At 37.9% G+C, this 22436-nt stretch overlaps 1 protein-coding gene across 5 annotated transcripts in view; it reads left to right on the top strand.

The window, feature by feature from the left end:
* Gro (TLE family member transcriptional corepressor groucho) overlaps positions 1–22436 on the top strand; it is a 77239-nt gene that overhangs the window by 38082 nt on the left and 16721 nt on the right. For 4 of the 5 annotated variants that reach the window (XM_072890772.1, XM_072890771.1, XM_072890773.1 and 1 more), the window contains exons 5-9: positions 2367–2411; positions 10112–10174; positions 10266–10340; positions 10532–10564; positions 12354–12716. In XM_072890772.1, the coding sequence (XP_072746873.1) occupies positions 2367–2411; positions 10112–10174; positions 10266–10340; positions 10532–10564; positions 12354–12716 (579 nt within the window). Of the gene's footprint in view, positions 1–2365; positions 2412–10111; positions 10175–10252; positions 10341–10531; positions 10565–12353; positions 12717–22436 lie in introns of those variants that run through there. The other variant, XM_072890775.1, reaches the window with a different exon arrangement.

Genomic DNA, 22436 nt, shown 5'->3' with positions numbered 1-22436 from the left:
TGATAATAGATAACCGTGAAATTGTAAATGACAGCAGCGTAACGCACGTGTGCGGACGAGTGTATGACGATTTTGTTAACGACGCTAAGGAAAGTTGTTGAATGTATTACTTCAAAGGAATGTAAACAACATAATTTAATAGCAATAGTTTGATATTCCTTTATCATGTTATTAACGTCATATACAACAATTATATCTTGGTGTTTGATCACTACTTTGGATATCTTACACGCACAACTTTATCATATATGTATATGATTTATATTGAATTAAAAGTTACAATTAAAGAAAATATAAGCTTTTCAAAAAAAAAATATCTCATAATTGACGCCTTTACCCTATATGTTATATATATTCTTACGTAATTTTAAAATAATATTATAAATATTGTAAATATAACGAATTTATCACATAATTTTTTAATTTATTACAATACAATCTAATATAATATTAGTATTTTTTTTATTTCTGCGCTGAAAAATGAAATACAATAAAAGTCCAAAATCTATTATATTGACAACATGTATTTAGATAAGTTGCTCGTTACTTAGCGTGGTTTTTCGAGGGCGGTAAGAGCCCTTGGAGGAAACGAATTATCGAGTCAACATTTGTTGCGCGATACGATCGCCAAGCTAAACTGACATGCACGGACGTAGACGTAGACAAGACGTCCCGGGATCGTTTCCTAAGAAGGAAGGAAGGAAGGAAGGCTTCGCGCGAGCCAAGTTCACCCGGCCGTAGTTATCGACTGCATTATTAAGTCGGTATATTTCCGTGGCTGATGCTATCGATCTCTTTGGGCCGAGTATCTCTTGGCCTGACCCGACATGTGTATTGCCTCCCCCTCCCCCTCCCCCTTCGTCTCTCTCTCTCTCTCTCTCTTTCTCTCTTTCTTTTTCACGATAAACCGCCTACCTCGAAGCCATTTGTCTCCGAACGAGAGAGAGAGAGAGAGAGAGAGAGAGAGAGAGAGAGAGAGAGAGAGAGAGAGAGAGAGAGACTAAAGGCGGACGTTAAACGACAGCCGCTAACCAATTTACGATCGCGCAAGCGCATCCAGCGGATTGCATCGTATGCACTCGGATGCAGTTTATCGAGACGTAATGTACTCGCTGGATCGAATGTCTACTCTACTGGCCTATCCCTCTCGCCCCTCCGTCCGCAGAATTTCGCCCACGAGAATGCCGACAGTGCGAGAAGATCGCGCCGGCGATCCATCGATCGCTCTCCGCGCGATTCGATACGTCTCGGGAATTTCGCACTTTGGTGCGCGAGCTATTTTAAGTTTGGCGCGAAAAAATGTGATTTCTCGAGGATTCTTTTGGTATTGGAAGAAAAAATTATATTTTTTTAAGAGAAAATATACAAAAAGAAGAAGATGCCAATGTGAATATGATTAGAAAATTAAGGGGTTATACTACTCAGGCGTGCTGAAAAATGAGGAATTTTTTTCTCCACTATTAATAAAGCAATCAAAGTAGAGTTTTTAAGGGTTTATTATATTGTTTTTATAGTGTTTTTAAGGTGTACAAAAATATTTTTTATTTTGATTTAAGGTACAAAATGACGTCGTGGCAGTAGATAACGTGAGAAGGTTTTTTTCCCGAGGAGGTAAACGGTGTGCAGGGTAACAATCTCCAGACAGCACCTAGAGGGGTGAAAAATTTTTTTTCATAATCTACATTAGTTTTTCTTTGAAAGAACAATTATTTAAAAATATTGATTTTTGCAAATTTGGTATCAATTTTAATTTTTTTTTTTTTTTCTTGGTAAAAAATCGATCTTAAATTGTTTATCGATCGTAAAAATCGTGTGTACTTCCAAAGAAAAACTAATGTAGATTATGAAAAAAAAATTTTCACCCCTCTAGGTGCTGTCTGGAGATTGTTACCCTGCACACCGTTTAGAGACGAACCTTCTCACGTTACCTACTGCCATGACGCCATTTTGTACCTTAAATCAAAATAAAAAATATTTTTGTATACCTTAAAACACATATAATAAACCCTGAAAAACTCTACTTTGATTGCTTTATTAGTAGGAATGGAGAAAAAAATTCCTAAAAAAAGCCTCATTTTTCAACACGCCTGAGTAGTATAACCCCTTAAGATGACGTTGAAAGTGCGTAGTCTCCTCTCCTCTGTTTTTATCTTGCGATTCTTTACAAAGCTTTCTTTGTGAATGACACATATATATCTCGGAAAGAATACAGTTTGTGATAGAACTCACCTACAGCTAATCAATTTGTGCTATTTAATATTTTAATTAGTATAATATTTTATAATTTTAGAATTACTATATTAAATTAATAAAAAGATAGACTCAGAATATTATGTAAACTGAAAATTGTGTCTTTTTTGTTACAGTATTACGAAATGTCGTATGGCCTCAACGTTGAAATGCACAAGCAGGTAAGTCCTTCACGTTAATGTTAATTTTTTAAATATAATGATTAATTTTCTCTAGTTAAGTAAGGGCCCGATTGCATCAACATTATTTTGGCTTTAAGCGAGACTTAAATGTATGTCTTTCTTTAATCATTTAGAAAGTAAGCTAAAGATAGACACATGTTTAAGTCTCACTTAAATCCAAAATAATGTTGGTGCAATTGGGCCTAAACCTTACAAGATGTGATTCGGTATTATTGTTTTGTTAATAGAGCATGAATTAAACAAGATAACGCTTAATCGTAAATAATATAAGTTTAGAATATTAAGTTAAAAGAAGGATTACAAGAGAATATTTTTAAATGTTATATATAAAATCTTTTAGAGAAAACTGTGTTTCTCAAAAATATACTTATTGTTAGACCATAAGAACGAATAATCGCGCGTAATCTTCAACTAACTTTGCACAGAGTTTATCAAGATCATATTCAACAACATTAAGGATTCCCTCGTTAAAGAGGAATTATATGAATCAGCTGTATAAAAAATTAATACATTTCGAGATTTATGAATTTGACATTGAGCAAAACACTTTTTTAGCCTTTTAAATAAAATAATTTAAAATTAAATCATTAATTTATAAGGTAAGATAAAAATCTGTTCTGTAGAATTAAAAATTTCATTTTTTTAACATTTTTAATTATTATAAAATTTTTGTGATACAGAGTCGCTATAAAAAATTTAGCTCGATATAAAATAAGATTTTTATTTATGTTTGTATTATAAGATAATATTTGTAAGATTTTAAGATTAAAATATATTCTATAGGATAAATCTTTGCTTTAACAAATTAATTATTATAATTTTATATTTTTAAAAGACCAAAAGTGCTTGGTGCAAAACCGGCAAATGTCAAATTCATGAATCTCGAAATACATTAAATTTACAAATTTTTGATATAGTTTATCCATAGAGTTTCTCCTTAATTGAGCGAGGAGTATAATATGTCAGTGAATCGTCTCAGAAATCGACCGCGGTCGCAAATGAGGTGTACGGCTGGCGGACGCGCTTAGGCCGGGAAATCGTGTAATTTCGGCTAATCAGAGGAAACAGCGGCGGGGCGGTCCCCTCTATCAGCAATTTTCTTAAAAGCGACCACGCGGTGGCCCCCTCGTCGCGCGGTCATGCTCAAAAGTGGGGCTCGCAAACTGGGAGCAAACAACCCTCCTGTCGTCCCGGTACAACGAGCTGATATTCATTAGCATTAGCGGCCGATCATTTCTCACCCTCGTACCCTGAGGCGGCGCTTAATGGGCCGAGGCGCGGGGAAGAGGAAAGGGGCGGACTACTCTCTCTCGGGTAGTTATAGGGCATAGCACGGTACCGAGATCACCGCGGAATTGTTTCCGGCGAATAATGCACGAGAAATCAGGGCGTCCCTCAAAAAGCGGTGCTATTTTAATCGGCATCGCAGATTTCGCGACGCAAATTTAAAAAGATGCCCTTTAAAATTAGAGCGAGGTTATTGTACTTTCTTAATTAGTAACGGAAATTGTCGTAACGTCCACGTGTCATTTCAAATTTAATCATCTTAAAAAATTAGACTTAATTAAATTGCTTAGTTTGTTAGAAAAAGATAATATATATATTTCGTATAAATAAATTTGATTTTCTTCTTTTAGGATAACGAAAATTTTCTAAATTCGTAAATATTGTATAAATGTGTATGTGTGTGTATGTGTGTGTATGTTTTAAAAGAGATCTTGAAATATATTTTTTAACGTTAGGTTACTTTTTTAAAATAAATGTTTTAGATCTCTTTAGTCTCAACGATTACAATAAAAATTTTAAAAGGTTAACTTTATATTTATAATTTATCAAATAATAATAATCGTCGAATATTGTTAAAAATTAGAAAAGGAAGATTTTTTTAATAATTTTGTTGGAAAATCTGGAAATCAGAATATTGCGACTTTAAACAAATTATAATGGAGATAAAGTAATGCGGATTCGCTTTTCTGTCGCTATAATTGAAAGAGAGATGAAAATAAGTTATCGGTTCTTCGCGACTCTCTAATTAACCGTGATAATAATCGCGTCGGTGCGACGCTCTTTGCTAGCTTATTTACTTTAATTGCCATTTTCCAGGCGCATTAAGACAATGATCACACGATGTACAAAATCAGATAGTATGATACATACTATATTTTGATACAATTTAACTTGATATATTTCTGAAAGAAATTTATACTATAATACATGATAAAAATAATGCTGCACATCTTTACTGTTAATAGAGAGAATCGCATAAAATTATAAATTAAATTACAAATAGAAATTCTATAAAATTACAATTCGAAATTTTTTTATTAATATCTAACATAACATTTATTATTCAATAATTTCATAATTATGCGATTGTAATCTGCATGTTTTAGTATAAATGTTAGTTAAGGAAAATTTAATTTTAATTCAGAGAACATATATCGTCTCTTACAAGTGAAGTCTAATTATCTTACATGTAATTACAAGATTACGTTTTATTACTAGTAGTTTTTCTCGTCCTTTTCATTCGCTGTCGGCGATTTAATAGGCACTCTGAAAATATATTTATTATTTTCATCCGGAGATGCTGCGCGTCGCGTTAGTCTCGAAACTTCCCCTCGCTTAGTAAAAAAAAAAAGAATAAATAAATCAAGCTCTCTTTAGTCGATCCCCGCCACTTAGCAGGCTTTCGAATCGCGGTTTTCTCGCTCCTTTTCAATTTGAACCCTCAAATGAAAACAATCTTCCCCTACGAGGTTAGAACCTTCTGTGTATCTCTGTCTCGTCTCTTTCTCCCATTTCACCACCCCTTTCGTTTTCACCCTTTTCACTCTGCCCTCGTTTTTCTTCGCCCTCTCTTTCTCTCTTTCCCTTGATTTCTCATCGCATCCCGCTGTTGTGTTCTTGCGACTCTCCCGCTCCCACCTCGTTCCCAGAACGCTCGGCCATTCCTCTCGGCATCTGCGCGACCCTCGTATCTCCTGCCGCAGCTCGAAGTCGACATTTGCCTCTCACCCATCCTACCGCAGCCACCACTTTACCACTCTCTACTCGACTAACTCGAATTTGTTGGCAATGTCCCAGTTCTTGTAGGTACGATTACTTCTCTCGCTCCATCCGTCGTCTCTCACCCTCAACAGGAGTCTTGAATTTTCTCCCTCGGTCACCCTCGTTCGCGAACATTGGCTCGCTTGTTCGATTTAATTGCACGATATAGACGACTGCTCGCTGGGATTTCTTAACGTATACACGACGAAGAAATGTAATTCTGAAAAACCATCATTGTTCTATATACAGGTTGTTTCAAACCACCCGTTCAAACCAACCTTTTTATTTTGAAAAAGGATGATGCTAAGAAATTGATGAAAGACATATTTATCATGAAAGCCTATCTGAAGTTTCTGATAGTGGCACTTTCAGTTTTGGGAACCCCTCGATACCGGAAACGGGGGCAATTTAAAAATTTTAAATTGCAACATGGGGCAACATGGGTATCGTTGAATAGAGCTTTTAAAAAGAAACAATTTTTGTTTGAAAAAAAAATTTGATATCACTTAGCATTAAAGAGAAATGATTAAAAAACGCTTGCAATGATTATAATGCTCCAACTTTTAAATTATCTTAAAATATCGATATTTTGGTACGGATTACGAGCCAAACATAAACATGAGTCAAACTCGTGATACAGATCACGGAGCAAAACATAAATGCGGATGATTTGTCATGTGGTTTCAAGAAGTTGTCCGGCGCATTTCTCATTAATTGCAACGCGCACAATTAACTAGCTTTTACTTCTGTAAAAGTCTTGAGGACGATTGACAGGATGAGACAAAGGATGGAAAGGTGTTTCCATTAAGGTGGCAGGGGTTTTAAACATTTGTAATTAATTTTTGATCATTTCCGAGCGTTACAATAATTGCGAATGTTTTTTGTTTATTTCTTGGTAACAATAAAAGATATCAATTTTTTTTTCAAACAAAAGTTGTTTCTTTTTAAAAGATCCAACGATACCCATTTGTTCCGTGTTACAATTAAAAATTTTTGAGTTGCTCCCCCGTTTCCGATATTTCCGGAGGGTTTCCAAAATTGAAAGTACCATCATTAGAAACTTCAGATAGACTTTCATAATAAATATGTCTTCTCAACTTCTTAGCATCCGTCCCTTTTCAAAATAAAAGGGATGGACGGGTGATCTGAAACAAACACTCTGTATATGCTTACTTGGATACTTTTTACGAAAAAGAATCTTGGAAAGATTTTTCGATACCATTCGAAAGTTAAAAAGGCTCGTCAAAATTTTATCGCTTTTAATCCTTAGGTTAATGCGAGGATATCGTTCGATAATATCGGTGATAAAACCTTTTTATCAATCGCTCTATTGGATTCTCGAGTCCGTCCCGTCGGATTCCATCAAGCGATCTTCGCGGGAAATGAGATTTGCAGTGGTGCGGAGAAAAATGGACGGCTCGCAAAAAACGTCCGCGATTACGCAAAAGAAAAGCGCGGAAGAGGAAGAACGGGATAAACTGAGCGAATCAGGGTAGCGAGGCGATGGCGGCGAGAATCGTAGAGACGGAAGGTAGCTAAAAATACATCGCGTTCTGGCATTACGTTTTCGCCCTATTTATCCATCGAATCGTACGTAACGTAACGTACATTCGGCCGCCGGCCATGTCTGTCCGATAGCGCTTATCGCTTAATTGAAAGGGTTGTCCTTCGGCACGGCTGCCACCTGCTCGTTGTCCAACTCGTTGTCAAGCCACCATCTACGGCAATATGTCGCGGATGCATTATGCGATCACGAAATCGGATTATTGTATAAGTCTTTGAAGAGTCGCGAAAAGGCCAAAGAAAATAGAGAATAGAGAAGCCAATATCGGGAAAGTGAGGTAAAACATTCATCGCGATATCTCTTTATTATACCAGACAAAATGTTAAAACGATTGATAAAAGAATGTAGTAAGAATAAATTGTGGGAAAGAGAAAATCGATTTGATCTTCTTTTATTTTTCGATTTGTCATAAAATAGATAATTTCGTGAATATATATAAAGCAAAATTTTTTTTTTATTCTTGGATAAACGATCAAATGGTTGTTGCATCCTAGAAGAGAGAATCAAGTTGAGAGATTGCTGCGAGGGAGAGGAGAGAGAGAGAGAGAATTGCATCAGCCCTAACGCGAGGGAATCTGCCAAGTTAAAATTTCGAGTCGACGACAGGATTCTACCGAAAAAGCGCGTATTCTCTTTGAAAGAATATTGCCACGGCGTTGTTGCTGGCGTTGTTCGTCGATACGAGAGTAACTACCATTTCCCATCGCGGGTACGCCCGGCGCCCGATAAAAAATGTGCAGGCTGACCAATTGCATATAACTCACCCTGCCTTTCCAGTTCTTCCTGCCTTCATGCATATATACGTCTATCTATCTGGGCGTTCTGTCTTTTACCCTCTTTCTCTCTGGACCTCTCTCGCCCTCTCTCGCTCTCTCTCTTTCCCTTTTTCTGTTTTTTTTTTTTTTTTTTTTTTTTTTTTTTTTTTTTTTATCATTCTCCCACTCTCTTTCTCTTTCGATACGCAACCTCTCTCTCATGTGCTCTCTTTCGGCGGTCGGGGGTCGCTTTTCCAGCGCTCTCTCGTCCGTACACACGTGTCAGGGTGTGAGCGAGCGAGAGAGAGAGAGAGAGAGAGAGGGGGGGAGGGAGGGAGAGAGCGAGCGCGTGTACACACGCTTGCGCTTGCTCGCACGGACACCTATGTCGCGCGCGCGCATACACCCTCCTAGGGGTCGTGTATTCGAGTTCTTTTATTTTGCCCTGTGGAGGTAGCAGAGGGTTGAGTCGGACGAGAGCACAGAGAGCGCGAGGGCTGGGGGCGATGACATCGATTTTTTACCCGTTGCTAATCTCAATGTTACCTCCTCCTCCTCGTCCTCCTCTACCTCCACATCCACCACTTCCTCCTTCCATCCACCTCTCGTTCGGTCATCTCTATACCCCTCCTTTCGTCCTCGTCCCCCTCGTCAACTCACTTGGTTCTCCTGCCCGCCGCTTCGCACCCCGCATCTCCGCCATCCCGGCCATCCGTTTTGCGGGAAAACGTGCATGTGCATCGGGCACATTCGAGAAGGAATAACCATTTTTTCGTGCTGGACAACACTCGCTCTGCGTCGCTCGCGTCCTGCAAATTCTCCTCGTCTCCCGACCGCCGCCTCCGACCAACCACCTCCCGCAACCCCCGACACCATCCTCCTCCCCCTCCCCCTCGCCCTCGCCCTCGCATCCTCTCTCCATTTTTTCGTCGAACCTTTTTTCGTCGCCCGCCCTTCTTCTACACCCACTCACCTACCTACCTATCCGTCCCGACTCCCTCCCACTCGCCCCCTTTGCCACCTACTGTCGAACAGGGCGAAATCGAACTGACGTGGACGCGGCAGTTTTCCATCTTTCTGTTCCCCGTGGGAACGATGACATTTTTTTTCGGTCTCTCAACTTTTAGATCTACGCGCCCGATTCGCCTGACGTGGAAATATCGCGAGGTAATATCGGCAAAACCAATACTATAAATAATTATATGCGCGATCTCACTCTCGCTAATTAACCACCGTCAGTTGTTGGTAAAGATTATATAAAATAATTTATAGTCGATTAAATATAACCACGTGAGAGAGAGAGAGAGAGAGAGAGAGAGAGAGAGAGAGAGAGAGAGAGAGAGAGAGAGAGATTTTCCGATTTAACATATATTATTAAAAGAAGAAAGATATTTATTTATTTATTGAATTGATTATGTATAGTTAAGCGGTACATCTATATATCTTTTATACTACGATTATTTGAACGTCACATGACGATCGCGTGAGATTAATCACCAATCGATTCGATCGGCGCGCATTAATGAGTAGCCGCTCGTTATACAAGAGTAGGTTGAGTTGAGCTCGCGTATGTTTGTTCGAGCAATCGTCGTTCTGCGACATGTAATTACGAGTACATCACGACGTAACCTCCGAACGACGCGACACGCGTGTCCTACGCGTTACATATACAGGGTGTCCCATTTTAATTGCTCCAGTCGAATATCTCGAAAACCAAGCCTGGAATTTTCCATATTTTTCGAGATATTTCACTGGAGGAATTAAAATGGGACACCCTGTATATATGTTTGTACATACACGATACGATTTGGATCGCTCTTTAGCTCTGTCGTATCGCGATTGCCCTTGATTTTTCAACTAATTCCTCGAATTCAAAGCATAATATATGACGGTGTTAAACCTACTTACCCATGCGATATTAAATTTCGTACAAATTCTCGACATTATACTCGCGCAATTTTACAAATGGATGATCAATCTGGAATTGACGTGTGTTGGTCCATAATCTTGAAAAATGGAGATAGCTAATTGAAATTGTGAAAAAATGTACACACACTTACGAATGTGTAAAAACAAATTCGTCATCTCACATCTGTTATTTAGATGTTACATATTCTCTTGGGGGGGGGGGGGAGGCAGAGGGGGGGGGGGAATATTACGCTTCAGAAAAATAATGTACATTTTATTTTTTTCAAAGTTGCAATTATTTTTACTTACGCTATTTCCAAGACGATTTATAAAACAAATTGCTTGCTTAATTAGTAGAAGACACAGGCTGAACGTTTATCCGATTATCCGTCATATGTTTGCAGACAGAAATCGCCAAGAGGCTGAACGCGATAATCGCGCAAGTACTTCCGTTCCTGGCGCAAGAGGTGAGTTTTTGACTTTCTGTCTGGCATGCGTGCCGTGCGATCTCACAATCGAGTGTGACGACGACGCGATAATGATAGCATGGCATTGCAGCATCAGCAGCAGGTGGCCAACGCTGTGGAGAGGGCGAAACAAGTAACCATGTCCGAACTGAACGCCATTATCGGGGTAAGTAGCTCAAGTAGTCAAGTTTTTGACATAAAACTTTAACGTTATCGATTTTAACGATGAAGATGGTAAAAAGTATATTTCAAAAAATACTTTATGTAAATGAATAATTCGGGCGAGAGATTTCAATATTTTAATTTAATTACTTATAATCGAACTGTTATTTGTTCATTTCTCTTTAATTCTTGCAGCAGCAACAACAGCAAGGCCTTCAGCAACTTTTGGTGAGTATTTTACATTACGTTTGATATATAAAATGTAATATAAATCTTTATATTGATAAAATTTTTGTGTCATTCTCTAGAAAATGACGATTCGAAACCTCATATGATTTACTTAAAAGTTTTCGCAATGCATTGTCGATAAAAGTGTAATAAAAAATATGCGCTATTGATAAAAAAGAGAATATTTTTACATAATCATCGTGCGAATTGCACGATTAGATTCTACAAAAGGCTGTTTAGAAATTGCATGTCTGTGATTGTAAAAGAGTTCAAATTTTTTCTTTTGTCTAATCTTTTTACTAATATACGCGATTTTAAGTATTATCAGATACCTTTGATGTGACAAGTCGATATTATAATACCGATTCGGCGTTTAATGTATTAGAAATAAATAAGGATTTAAGGAGAAACTAGATCAGCTACGTCAAAAGTTAATAAATCTAATATATTTCAAGATTAATGAATTTATCATTGTTCATTTTTAGTCTTTTAAAATATAAAATTAATAATATAATTTATGAGTTGAAAATTTGTTCTATAGAATTAAAATTTTTATTTTCATGAATTTTGTAAAGTCACTATACAATTTTCGCAATCCAATCATCGTAAAAAAAGCTAGTTCAATAAGATAATATTGATAATTTTGAAAGATTAAATTATAATCTACAGTACAAATCTTTATTTTAACTCAAATTAATTATTAATTTTATATTTAAAAGGCTAAGAGTGCTTTGTGCAATGTTAAATTCTTAAATTTCGAAATGTATTAGATTTATTAAACTGCAAAATATTGCCTATACCTATGTATATAAGAATTCAGACACATTTTTGTTTAAATTTTCATATCTGGCCGTTTAAAAGTAAGTTTCAGACAATCTGTCTTAATCCTTTGAGTCACAGCGGGTCACCCAGAGACTCACCTTTTTTTCGTAGTTTTTTATTGTTTTAACTACTTTTTTATCAACAAATACTGGATTTTTTGTTTCTACAGAGTCTCTAGAACATCAATAAGTGTAAAAAAATATAAACAGTCATTAATTGTTAATTGCAAAAATACCATATATAAACAAACAGTCAAAATTAGTACTTTTTTACGAAAAAATGCATTTTCTACTAATCTATTATGACAATAAATACGGCAATTTTTTTATAATCTTAATACACTGTAAAGTATTTTTCAGAATTTTTTTAGAATTTTCCACCGTGTTGCTTTTGTTAAATCCTCCTTTTTTTGATAAAAAATATATAAAAAAACAATATTTTCTGTTCTAAATTAAAAGTAACAGTCGTATTCTTTTTTAAATTTTTTCTCTAAAGGTTTTTTTAGATCGCAGAATCTGAATCTAAAGAAAAAAAAATTTAATTTTCAAAATTTAATATAGGGATCCAATATAGCGGAAGTAAAATTTTAAAAATCTCATCTGCCATATTGGATCCACTATCTTGAATTTTGAAAATCTGACAACGGATTCGTAATCAGCGATCCCAAAAACCCTTATATACCAAATTTTATAAAAATATTGACAATTAGAAAAATTCGTGACTCAAAGGGTTAATCAAAGGCATTTTTCTAAAAGTTTAAAAGAATGTTTGAAAATTCGGACAGTGTGTCTGCAAGAAAACTTCAGACACTTTGTCTGCAGTTATTTTTGGCGATGAACTATCGATGTAGCTGATCCATTCAGTTTCTCCTTAATGGAGAATTTTGTAAAAAAAAATGATGTAGGAAAAGAAAAAAAAAAGTTCATCATCAGTATTATCGTGTTATCCTTTTGTCTTGATGTCACAGCAACAGATCCATGCGCAGCAACTGCCCCACGGCGCGGTGGTCGGCGGTCTTCCGCCGGGCGGTCTGCTGGGCTTCGCAGGTGCGGCCGCGGCGGCCGCAGCCGCGGGTGTGCCGCCGCACTTGGCGCCGCCGCCGCATCCCGCGGCCGCAGCTGCGGTTCAGGCACAGGCGCAGGCGCTGTTGAAGCCTGCCGATCTGCAGCAGCATCGCGCGGCCGCGGAGACGCCCGAGGACCGTAAGCCGATCGCTTTGCCGGACGAGAGACTCGGCCATCGCTCGGTCTCGCCACCCGAGAAATTTCGCAGCCGCACACCCGACCTCGAGGGCGACCCCAAGAGGCGGAAGGAGGAGAAGCTAGGACACGTGAGTATATCCATTATCCGTACCGGTATCTGAAACTATCATCCCCGTTTTGCGCCCGCACCTCCGATCGATCGGCAATTCGATCGGGTTTGAAATTGTAAGAAAAGTAGAGACTGTAACTTGTAACAGAATGATTTTAAGCCTACTTTCAATTCGAGATAATGTTTTATTTGTAATTTTTATGTCAAATATTGGAAATGTCAAATACACACATATACATAGCAACACATACATCCAACGCATATAAAATTATAAATATACTTTTATCTTTAATTTTATCATTGATTATACAAGGTGGAAAAACGATCGAATATTCATATCATAAACAATACTTCAGACAAGAGTCATAAGGTTTAAAAAGACGCATTCAATAACAGTATAAGTTTGAGTGACGTTGCCAAAGTTAGATTAAGATCAACTTTATTATTATTATTTTTTTTTTAAACGAAAACCTTAATATTTTATTACATATTTTTGTAATTGATATTGAAATGTTTTTAAAATGACATATAAAGTCCAATTTCATCAAGTGCTTTTTGAATTAAATACTTTTCCAGTTATATACTTGGTATCATAGTTTTACGAAAGCGTCCTTTTTTCTTCGAGACGTCAGAAGTTTAGAGAGAATTTACGTATATCGGTAACAGGTGCGTACTGTGCATTGAATATTACCGGTTGGTCAGTGCACACTTAACTCTGGGGAGACTCATTGTCAGCGTAGGAAGAGTAGTGCATCACTACCGGCGGCGTTAGCCGAGAATTAAAATGCTAATTGCAGCGACGTCGAAAGCCGATAAAACGGCCGACACTCTCGACGACCGAAGGGGAAGGGGAAGAGAGGTTGAGTAAAGGGGCGCACGCGTTATATCGCCGGAAAGTAAACGCAAGAGTAATAAAAGGGCCGAGTTTAGAGTTGGGCTCGCGCAAAAAGGGATAGGAGAGCATCGATGCTAACTTCCACTTAACCCCGTCGAATCTATCGTGAAAAAAAAGGGAGGAAAAAGGAAAAAATGTGAATGGAAAGTATATCCTGCCGATAGTCTCTCGCGTGTGCCTATCTATCTATCGGCTTCTCGTCGGCGAGAGCGAGAGCTGCGAGAGCTGCGAGAGCGTCCCAAACGCAATCATGCGTTGCCGAAGTTTCCGTTGAAATTGGATTACCCCTCACTCGCTGCAAAGGCGGAAAAAAGGACCTGACCTCTGATCTCTTCTATCCAATTCACAGGAATCGTAACTCCTCCTTGCTAAGTCGGACGCTCAGTCGTCTATTTTGCTTAATGTCTAACCTGAAGTAAAATTTCGCGTTTCTTTGTCCGGAATATCGCGACGACAAAGCGCGCAACGCGCGAGAAGACTCTTCATGAGAGACGCAAACACGGACCGACGGACGGGACGCGAAGCAAAAGAAGAGGCAAGGGAAGGGCGTATAATTAAAAAGCGTGAAAACAGGCGAACAGTTAGCCGGGTCGCGCACAGCGCTAAATTGGATTATTTTTCTCAGCTGCTCCCTTACCTGTGCAAGCGTCTCGCTTACTCTCTTTTTAGCTCCCTTCATTTTGCCCTGTCGGTTTTTTTCCTTCGACGCATCTTTCGCGACGATTGCAGAACGAATCCATCAGCCGATTATGTATGTATCTCCCTTCTTTTTCGCGCGGCTAGATTTGTAGATTTGAGTTAATCATCTATTTAGTATGTGTTGTAAAATCGTCGAGAAATGTGGTAGCCATCTATTATATAGGATGAGTCATGTAATTCGAACGAGTTATATCTCTTTCACTTTGATGATAGGAAAAAGTGGCAAAGAGAGAGAGAGAGAGAGAGAGAGAGAGAGAGAGAGAGAGAGAGAGAGAGAGAGAGAGAGAGAGAGAGAGAGAGTTGAATGGTTTAATGATGCTCAACTTTTTATAATGTTACTTTTTTTTTTTTTTTTGCAAATTCGCGTTGCACGACTCATGCGGATGAAGAAGAAAAGAAATTAAATTACCTATAAAATATAAATGCTAAATAATAAATTACTTCACGAAAAAAGCACATTATAATATGCAAAGAACGTTACATTATTTTGTTTGTTCTTCAGTTATATTTTCGGTTTTCGAAGAATATATTTCTCAGGGGTTATTTGCTCTCTGATAACCTCGGATCAACACTGTTAAAATTGTTTCTGACTTGGACAACTGTGTAGTTGTCGCGACCAATTGTCGCTATCAAGCTGCTGGTAGAAAGCAAGGAACCGCGGGAACCCCACATTTTTCCCCTTTCCATCACGCTCTCGTATTATCGTTCCTTCTTTCTCGACGCACTAACGACGCGTCGTTTACACGGGCAATCTCTTCGGTCCCAAGAGTGTCAAGAGGGGAAGTTTGTTTGAAGTTGAGACATCGAACGGACCTGGTCATCAGCTGCATTTCCTCGCAACCGTATTGAAGTCACGATAAATGAAAAACGATTTTATGATATCCTTAACGTTTCAATTATAACTGTCAGAGCAAATATAAAGAATTCTACTTATACTCCGTTTGTATTTATCGTAATGTGGAATATAAATATTATTTGTCATTATTATATTGGAAAGAAATCTGGAAACTGAAATAAAATATTTTTATCATTATTATCTGAGCTTTAGAAACTAAAATAAAATATTTTTATACATTCAGGAATATGTTATTTTTTAATATTTTTTCGCGGCTAGGAAGTTAATCAGTCATTTTTCGGGAGCGGGAAATATCTATGCTTATTGTTAGGTTAGATTAGAAAGACATAAATTTTTTATAAATTGAAAATTAGATTTGTTTTGTATAATATTTAATTGTCAGATGTGTGTATATGTATGAAACATTTATATAACAAAATATAATATTTTTTACTGTAAAAATACAATATTTTTCATTGTATCTTTTAAAGAGATGGTAAAAAATTTTCATTTTTTTACAGTTATTCGTAAATAATAATTCTAAAACTTGAATATTTTTTTATCTATAATCATATCTATTGTATCTTTTTTATTTTATTTTGATAATGCCGTTTGTATTTAGCGCTATAAGCAGTTATATATATAAGATCCTATCTTTAGAATTAAATGTCTCAAAAACTAATGGTCAAATCATTTAAAATTTAAACAGTCGATGCATTATTCTGCTAATAACGTTTTATAAAAATTGCATATGATCCTTACTATTTTGGTATAACTGATTTTATATCTATTTCTGCAATTAATTTATTACCTTCTATTTATTTTTTAAATAATTTATTAATTTTTTTCGGAGAATCCTCGTAATCAATAGGAGCTTCAAACGTGTGTTTATTGAGAAATCCGCCACTGTTGTCGACGCGTGTTGATGGATGCCGAGTAGCTTGGCCAAGTCGTGTTCGGTCGTGTGTAATTCACGAGAGCAACGAAAACGCAGAGAGAGAGAGAGAGAGAGAGAGAAAGAGGAAGAGAGGTTGGCGTTTCCGGAAATGAGTTCTCGCTCATGTCCACGTTCGGATTCTTAGGTCTGCCGTACGAGTTCCGTATATACGCGCACGTCGAGAGAGGATTAGTCGTAGCTCTCGGCACACCACCATCTCCCTATATCCCATCGCTTCATCCCCGAGAAAGCATTAATCAAAGGAGCAACCGTACGCCCTGTTTCCGTCGCGATGAAAGCTGCTGCCGGTTCCCCACATGAAATCGCTATATCATGGGGAAGGGAAAGGGTCTATTTCTCGTCTTGTACTATCATCGAATCGTCCTTGGAGAAAGTAAAATCCCAAGTAAAATTTCAAAAATTTTAATGCCATTTACTAAGAGAATATCTGAACTGTTCATCTTAAATAAATGATTAATTTCACTGCTGTAAAAAATAACTGCAGACAAAGTGTCTAAAGTTTTCTTACGAACACACTGTCTGAATTTTCAGCAGAGTGCCTGAATTTTCAGACATTCTCCTGAACTTTTAGAAAAACGACTCTGATGATAGATCTTAAGACAGATTGTCAAAAGTTATTTTTAAACAGATCTGAAAATTTAGATAAAAATATCTGAATTCGTAGGCAATTTTTTTCAGAGTGTGTAGGTAAGTGTATATATATATATATATATATATATATATATATATAATACAATATATTTTTACAAGAGAGTATAAAAATATGTGCGACTTTATAAATGTAAGAGTGAATCAACTTGATATTTTCGTGGCAACACATTTCAACTCGACGGTAGTAATCTTTTTTTTCGCTCGCATCTTTTTATTTAGCGCAACTACTCGCGTACCGTGTAAATGAAGAGATGTCTGATTGTGTCTGGGTGTCCGATGGTGACCTCATTTTCCCTTAATCGTCATCCCGGCGTTGTCACCGGCGCTACTACGTTGCGAAGGGTGGAGAGGCAAAAAAGATTCCCGATAAAATCCTGGGATCTACCTCGCGCGCCCGCGGCGGTCTCGGTAATGCGACGGAGGATAGTGCTCGTTGTGAAATAACGTTTCAAAAGCGTGTCGGATGGCAAAGTGCATTTTTTATAGCGGCCGGAATGAAATTGAAGACGGAAAGTCTCAAACGTGTTAAATGGCAAAACTACAAAAATTTTCACTACGGTGTAAGATAGATGACGTATTATCACGTACGATAAAGTGACAAGTTAGCTAAGTACGAAAACAATTTAATTAATTATTATAATTCAAATTTAGAATTTATTTAGAAATGTACGCTGGCTATATTCCTTTCGAAATTTATTGCTATTTCTTAAAATTGAATTTATTTTATATTTCTTGTTACGATATTTTACGAGCAAGATTTGATTTATTTTTGTTATTTTATTTATTCGAAAAAAAAAAGTTGCGCTTATATACCGTGTATCGTTGAATGTGCGTACAAGTTTTCAGTTTTTATGGATTTAATTGAAATTCGCGTGGAGTTTAGACGCGCTAATGAATGGTAGTAGCTGGATTCAAGGCAGAATCGATGTTGGGTGTTTACGAAGACGACGGTTGAGGTCGGCCCGGTTTAACTTTGTCTCCTCGTTCTGATCCGTAGAAACGTGCAGACATCGAGATGCGCGTAGATGTACGGTAGATTCATCTGGTGGGAATCCGGGCGGCGAGTGAAAGGGTGGACGATAGTACGGATAGCACGAGAAACGGAGAAAGATAGCGCGAAGAGGAGGTGGAGATGAACCAGGAGGAGGAAGAGGAGGAAGAGGAAGAGAAAGAGCGTTGGAACGTGTTGGGATGGGTGGGTGGTTGAATTTTTCATCTGACCACGTCGAACCAATTAAAGCGGACCACGGTACCCAACCTCCACCTCCAACCTCTTCCACTTTTTTCGTTCTCTCTTTATTTCCGCCCCGCGTGCTGGCCTTTATCCACCCTCTCTCTCTCCACCTCCTCTGCGAGAGAGAGAGAGAGAGAGAGAGAGAGAGAGAGAGAGAGAGAAAAGAGACAGAAAGATAGCAGCCCTCTTTCTCGGATCTGCTCTTTTTTCCTCTCACTCGCACTCGTATACAACCCATCCATCCCCTTGGTCCCGGCATCGTGCATCCTCTTCCTCCCACCCCGTCTTCCTCCACTCACTCACTCTCTGGCAACTCGTTGGATTTTTTCGCGTCACGAGGCGGTGTAATTTATTTGGCCGAGGTAGAGAGGCACCCGCGGAGGTGGTCGACAAAGCGAGCGGGGGTTGGGTCGGCAGTACGAGGACTACGAGGGGGATATCGCGAGAGAATAGGTGGAGGCGGTGTGGAGGTGAGGCGGCACGGAGGTGACGCGGCCAGAATGAGAGCACGAGGAATAGCGCGGACCAGCGCGGGAGGGGAAGGGAAGAGGGCTGGTTTCAGTTTATTTTGTGGGTCCTACCTACCTACCTACCCGCTCGTCACTGTCCAACCCCGTTGGTCAGTCGGTACGTTGTTCCCGTTCTCTGTCTCGCTCTTATTCTTCCCCAACGCCGCGCTTCGTTTCCTCTTTCGTTTTTGTATTCGCACTCCTCCCCTCTCCCCCGCGTTTCTGTCCGTTCGCTACGCTCTTATACGTATCCCTTTTTTCCCTCTCTGTCTTTCTCTCTCTCTCTCTCTCTCTCTCTCTCTCTCTCTCTCTCTCTCTCTCTCTCTCTCTCCCTCCCTCTCTCTCTCTCTCTCTCTCTCTCTCTCTCTCTCTCTCTTTCTTTCTCTAGCGCGACCGTATACGTATATAATATAGTCCACTCGTTCGCTCCACGAACAGCAACGCGCCGATATAATATTAAAAAAACTCGGGACTTCCTGATGGATCTGCTCCTGTATTTTTCGATTACTTCGCGAGCACAGTTTTTTCCCGGTGCAATCCAACCCCTCCGCTCCGCCCTTCACCTGTTCCACCTGTCAACTCGAGAAGAGAGGGCTGCGCCTTCTGCTGGAAATTGAAAAGATCGTCGCTGTGATTTGTCGTCGCTCTACGGGCGCCTACGATTGTCTTCATCGAATGCGAACGATGCGACTACTCGTATCCCTTAATCACGCAATAACTTTCTCGCGAAATAAATGTATCAAGATTTTTTATCAATTGTAATTTTTATTAGCTACCCCTGAAAGCACAAAGAAAAATTTGTATTTCTCGTTTTCTTCAGCATGTTTAATACCTCCATCTTCATGTCTATTATTTATCGCCATATAATGTAATATTCGAGAACTCGATTTAAATTGTGTAATATTTTAGAAGCTTTTTCAAGTATTTTCGTTCCCGAAATATATATATATATATATATATATATATATATATATATATATATATATAAATCTATCAATTTTGTTTCCCTCAGGAAATTTGATGGCATTTTTATCTCGATGAAAAATCTTTTCCCAATGTTATAGAGCTGAAGCTACAAGTATCTACATACATATAATGGAAGGCTTAATGATGGAACGAAAAGGCTCGTTATCATTATGCTTTGAACGATCGAATCAATTTCTCAGCTGGAGAATCGTAGTTTCTTCGCTGACTGCAGATATCACGTCGTTCTAAATCGCGACTATCGATCCGCGTTCGCGTATTAACAGCGTCGATTAGATAACAATAATAAACGTCGGCGAGTATTACGCGAGGCCAGCTGCGCACTTCTTGGTCGATTATCGTCCACGCCGCCGGACTTCTAACTAGTTGCTCGTCGTAGTGGCTAATGAGAAGCCCGCTCGTCCACGAGAATTCCTCATCCATCATCCTTTCGCGCTATTTTCGATTCGCGCCGCGTACGTTTGCCGGCTATTCCTCGCACTCGATAATTCGCGCGTAAGTGTTCGTACTTTTATTGCTTCATTCACTGCTTTAAATTCATTAGTATTTATTTGTGCATCAGTAGAAGGAAAAAGAGAGAGAAAGCATCTCTGTGTAATATTATATCGGAATTTTGATTATTATTACATTAAGGAAAACTTTTATCTTTACCAATTCTTTGATTAAATCAGAATCAATTTTTTCGTCATCAAAAGAATAGAAACTGACTGATTTTTTAATTTTTGTAGGTCACATTTTTGTTCCTGATCACAATATTTTCTCACACTTTTAGCTATCTTAAAGTGCTTGAAAAAAAAATCTATAAAAATTTATACATATTTATTGACATTTGTAGAAAAAATGATCATGTTTTTAACAAAAGTTAAAAAATAAATAAAGAAAATTGTTATTGATTAAGGCTTTTGGGATATTTTATTGATAAAATATTGGATAGGGTCAAAATGATCTGTATGTGATTTTTAAAAGTTAATAATATTATGTGATCACACGTTTCGAGCTTTATGTTAAACAAATAAAAAGTTTCCGCTAGACTTTACTCTTTCGTTCTGTTCATGTGAATTTATGCATTTCCATAAAGCTAGAACTTATTCGCGATCCAAATAGTGTTTCTTGCTGACCAATCTCTCGGTCACCGTTCACCAAACACTAAGTGGTAAACAACTTGGTTATCGATTGCAAAAAGATGGCACCCTTCCCAGTTCTGGGAGAGAAGAGGAAGAGGTGAGAGGGAGGGAGGGAGGGGGGGAGGATTTCCGTCACTCTCAGAACCAAGTCTATCAATTCGGGTTGGCGTAACAAATTTTATATCCGTCTTTGCGCCTTATTACTTTTTCAGGCGCGAGAGCTCTCGGAACAGTCGATATCTCCGACGGGCGGGTTCTTGTTACAAAACGCTCTGTCGACCTCTCACAATCGCTTGTGAGAGACGTCTAGGTGGACCTGTCTTCCTCTCGCCAAGGCGGGATGTCGGGATCGTCTTTCTCCGTCTTGTTCACCCCCATCTCCGTCTGTGTCTCTTCCTTATTCTCTGCTTCGTCCTACTTCTCCACCTCCGTTTCTCTATCCTTCCTTCTCCTCCACCCGCCGCCTCTTCTTACTGCATCCCTCGGTGCCGCTTCTACCAGCTCTCTCTCTTCGCTAGGAATATAAAGATCTCGACGATCCCGGTTGTAGCGGCCGACCCAGTGGCGTAACTACGACTTTCAAAGCTCTCACCGCTTTTCTATTTTACGACGCGGCGTTTCTCGTGGCGAAAATCCCATCACGCCATATCTTGTTTCAGTTCTCATTGACGATGATACACAATAAGTTCCTTTCGTTGAATATTGAAGCGGTTTACGAAGCACATAGATAAAATGTTAACAGTAGATTTCTTGAGGAGTTTAACAACCGATCTTTTTTTCGGATAAAGCTTCTGTTACAATCAAAATCATTTAAAACGTAACAGAAAGAATCTTGAATTCATTTTTAGAAAAATCGATTTTTTAGCAAGATTTAATTAAAAATGGAAAAATTTATCGAAAACACAATGTCAGTTTGTTAGACCGATTAATGTTGGATTAGTGAATCGATCAATCAATTGACTATGTATAATTGAAAGTAGTAGTAGAGTTCAAATCTAATGATTGTGCGTCTCTTCTTCGATATAACGAGAAAAGACACATGTCCATCGTTATTCGAACAATTTCGAATTAGGTGATGAGAAGTAAAGCGTTCGACATGTTTTTGCAGTTGTTTTACGAATTCTGCTTTGCATAGTACGAGCTATAAGACGTGTAATACAATAATATCAATTAATATTTATTTCTGATTATCTTGAAATTAAAACGATATCCACATTCCTTTACTTTTTCGCTATTTTTATTGTATGGGCAGTGTTTTGCATAAATAACCTTGAAATCATCTAGATAAGAAATATAAGATTTTATCTCAGATAAAATAATTTATTTTGAGTTATCTAATAGATAATAGAACACAATTTATAAAGCATCTTATCTAGATGATTTTAAAGTAACATTGCTTTAAAAAAATAATTAGGGAAAAAATGAAAACCATTGTTATGTATAATCGTTATATATATTGTAATTCAGGCGAATCTTTCAGCGTTTAATAAATGCTTTCTCTAATTCTTTAATACATTTGGATCTTAGTTCTTGGACCTAAATGTAAGACTCAAATATATTAAAGAATTATAAAACGTTTACTAACGGCTGAATTATGCTGGATGCAGCCTCTATCTCTTAAATAATTTAAGATAACACATTTCTCTATGTAAGATAAAAATGTAAAATAGTACCATCCCATTATTATTTATAATACATAAATATTATCTCTACATATGTAAATATTATCATCTATCTAGGTGAAGACAATTGCATCTAAATGATTATCTAGATAACTTTGTCCAGATAACACAAAACATTGTATATAATGCAATCATAACACATTCAAAATTGTAACATTAAAATAATTC

This window comes from Anoplolepis gracilipes, chromosome 4 (assembly GCF_047496725.1).
Source record: "Anoplolepis gracilipes chromosome 4, ASM4749672v1, whole genome shotgun sequence".
Taxonomy (NCBI): domain Eukaryota; kingdom Metazoa; phylum Arthropoda; class Insecta; order Hymenoptera; family Formicidae; genus Anoplolepis; species Anoplolepis gracilipes.
The sequence above is the reverse complement of the archived record's forward strand: the minus strand, read 5'-3'. Positions and strand labels throughout refer to the sequence as shown.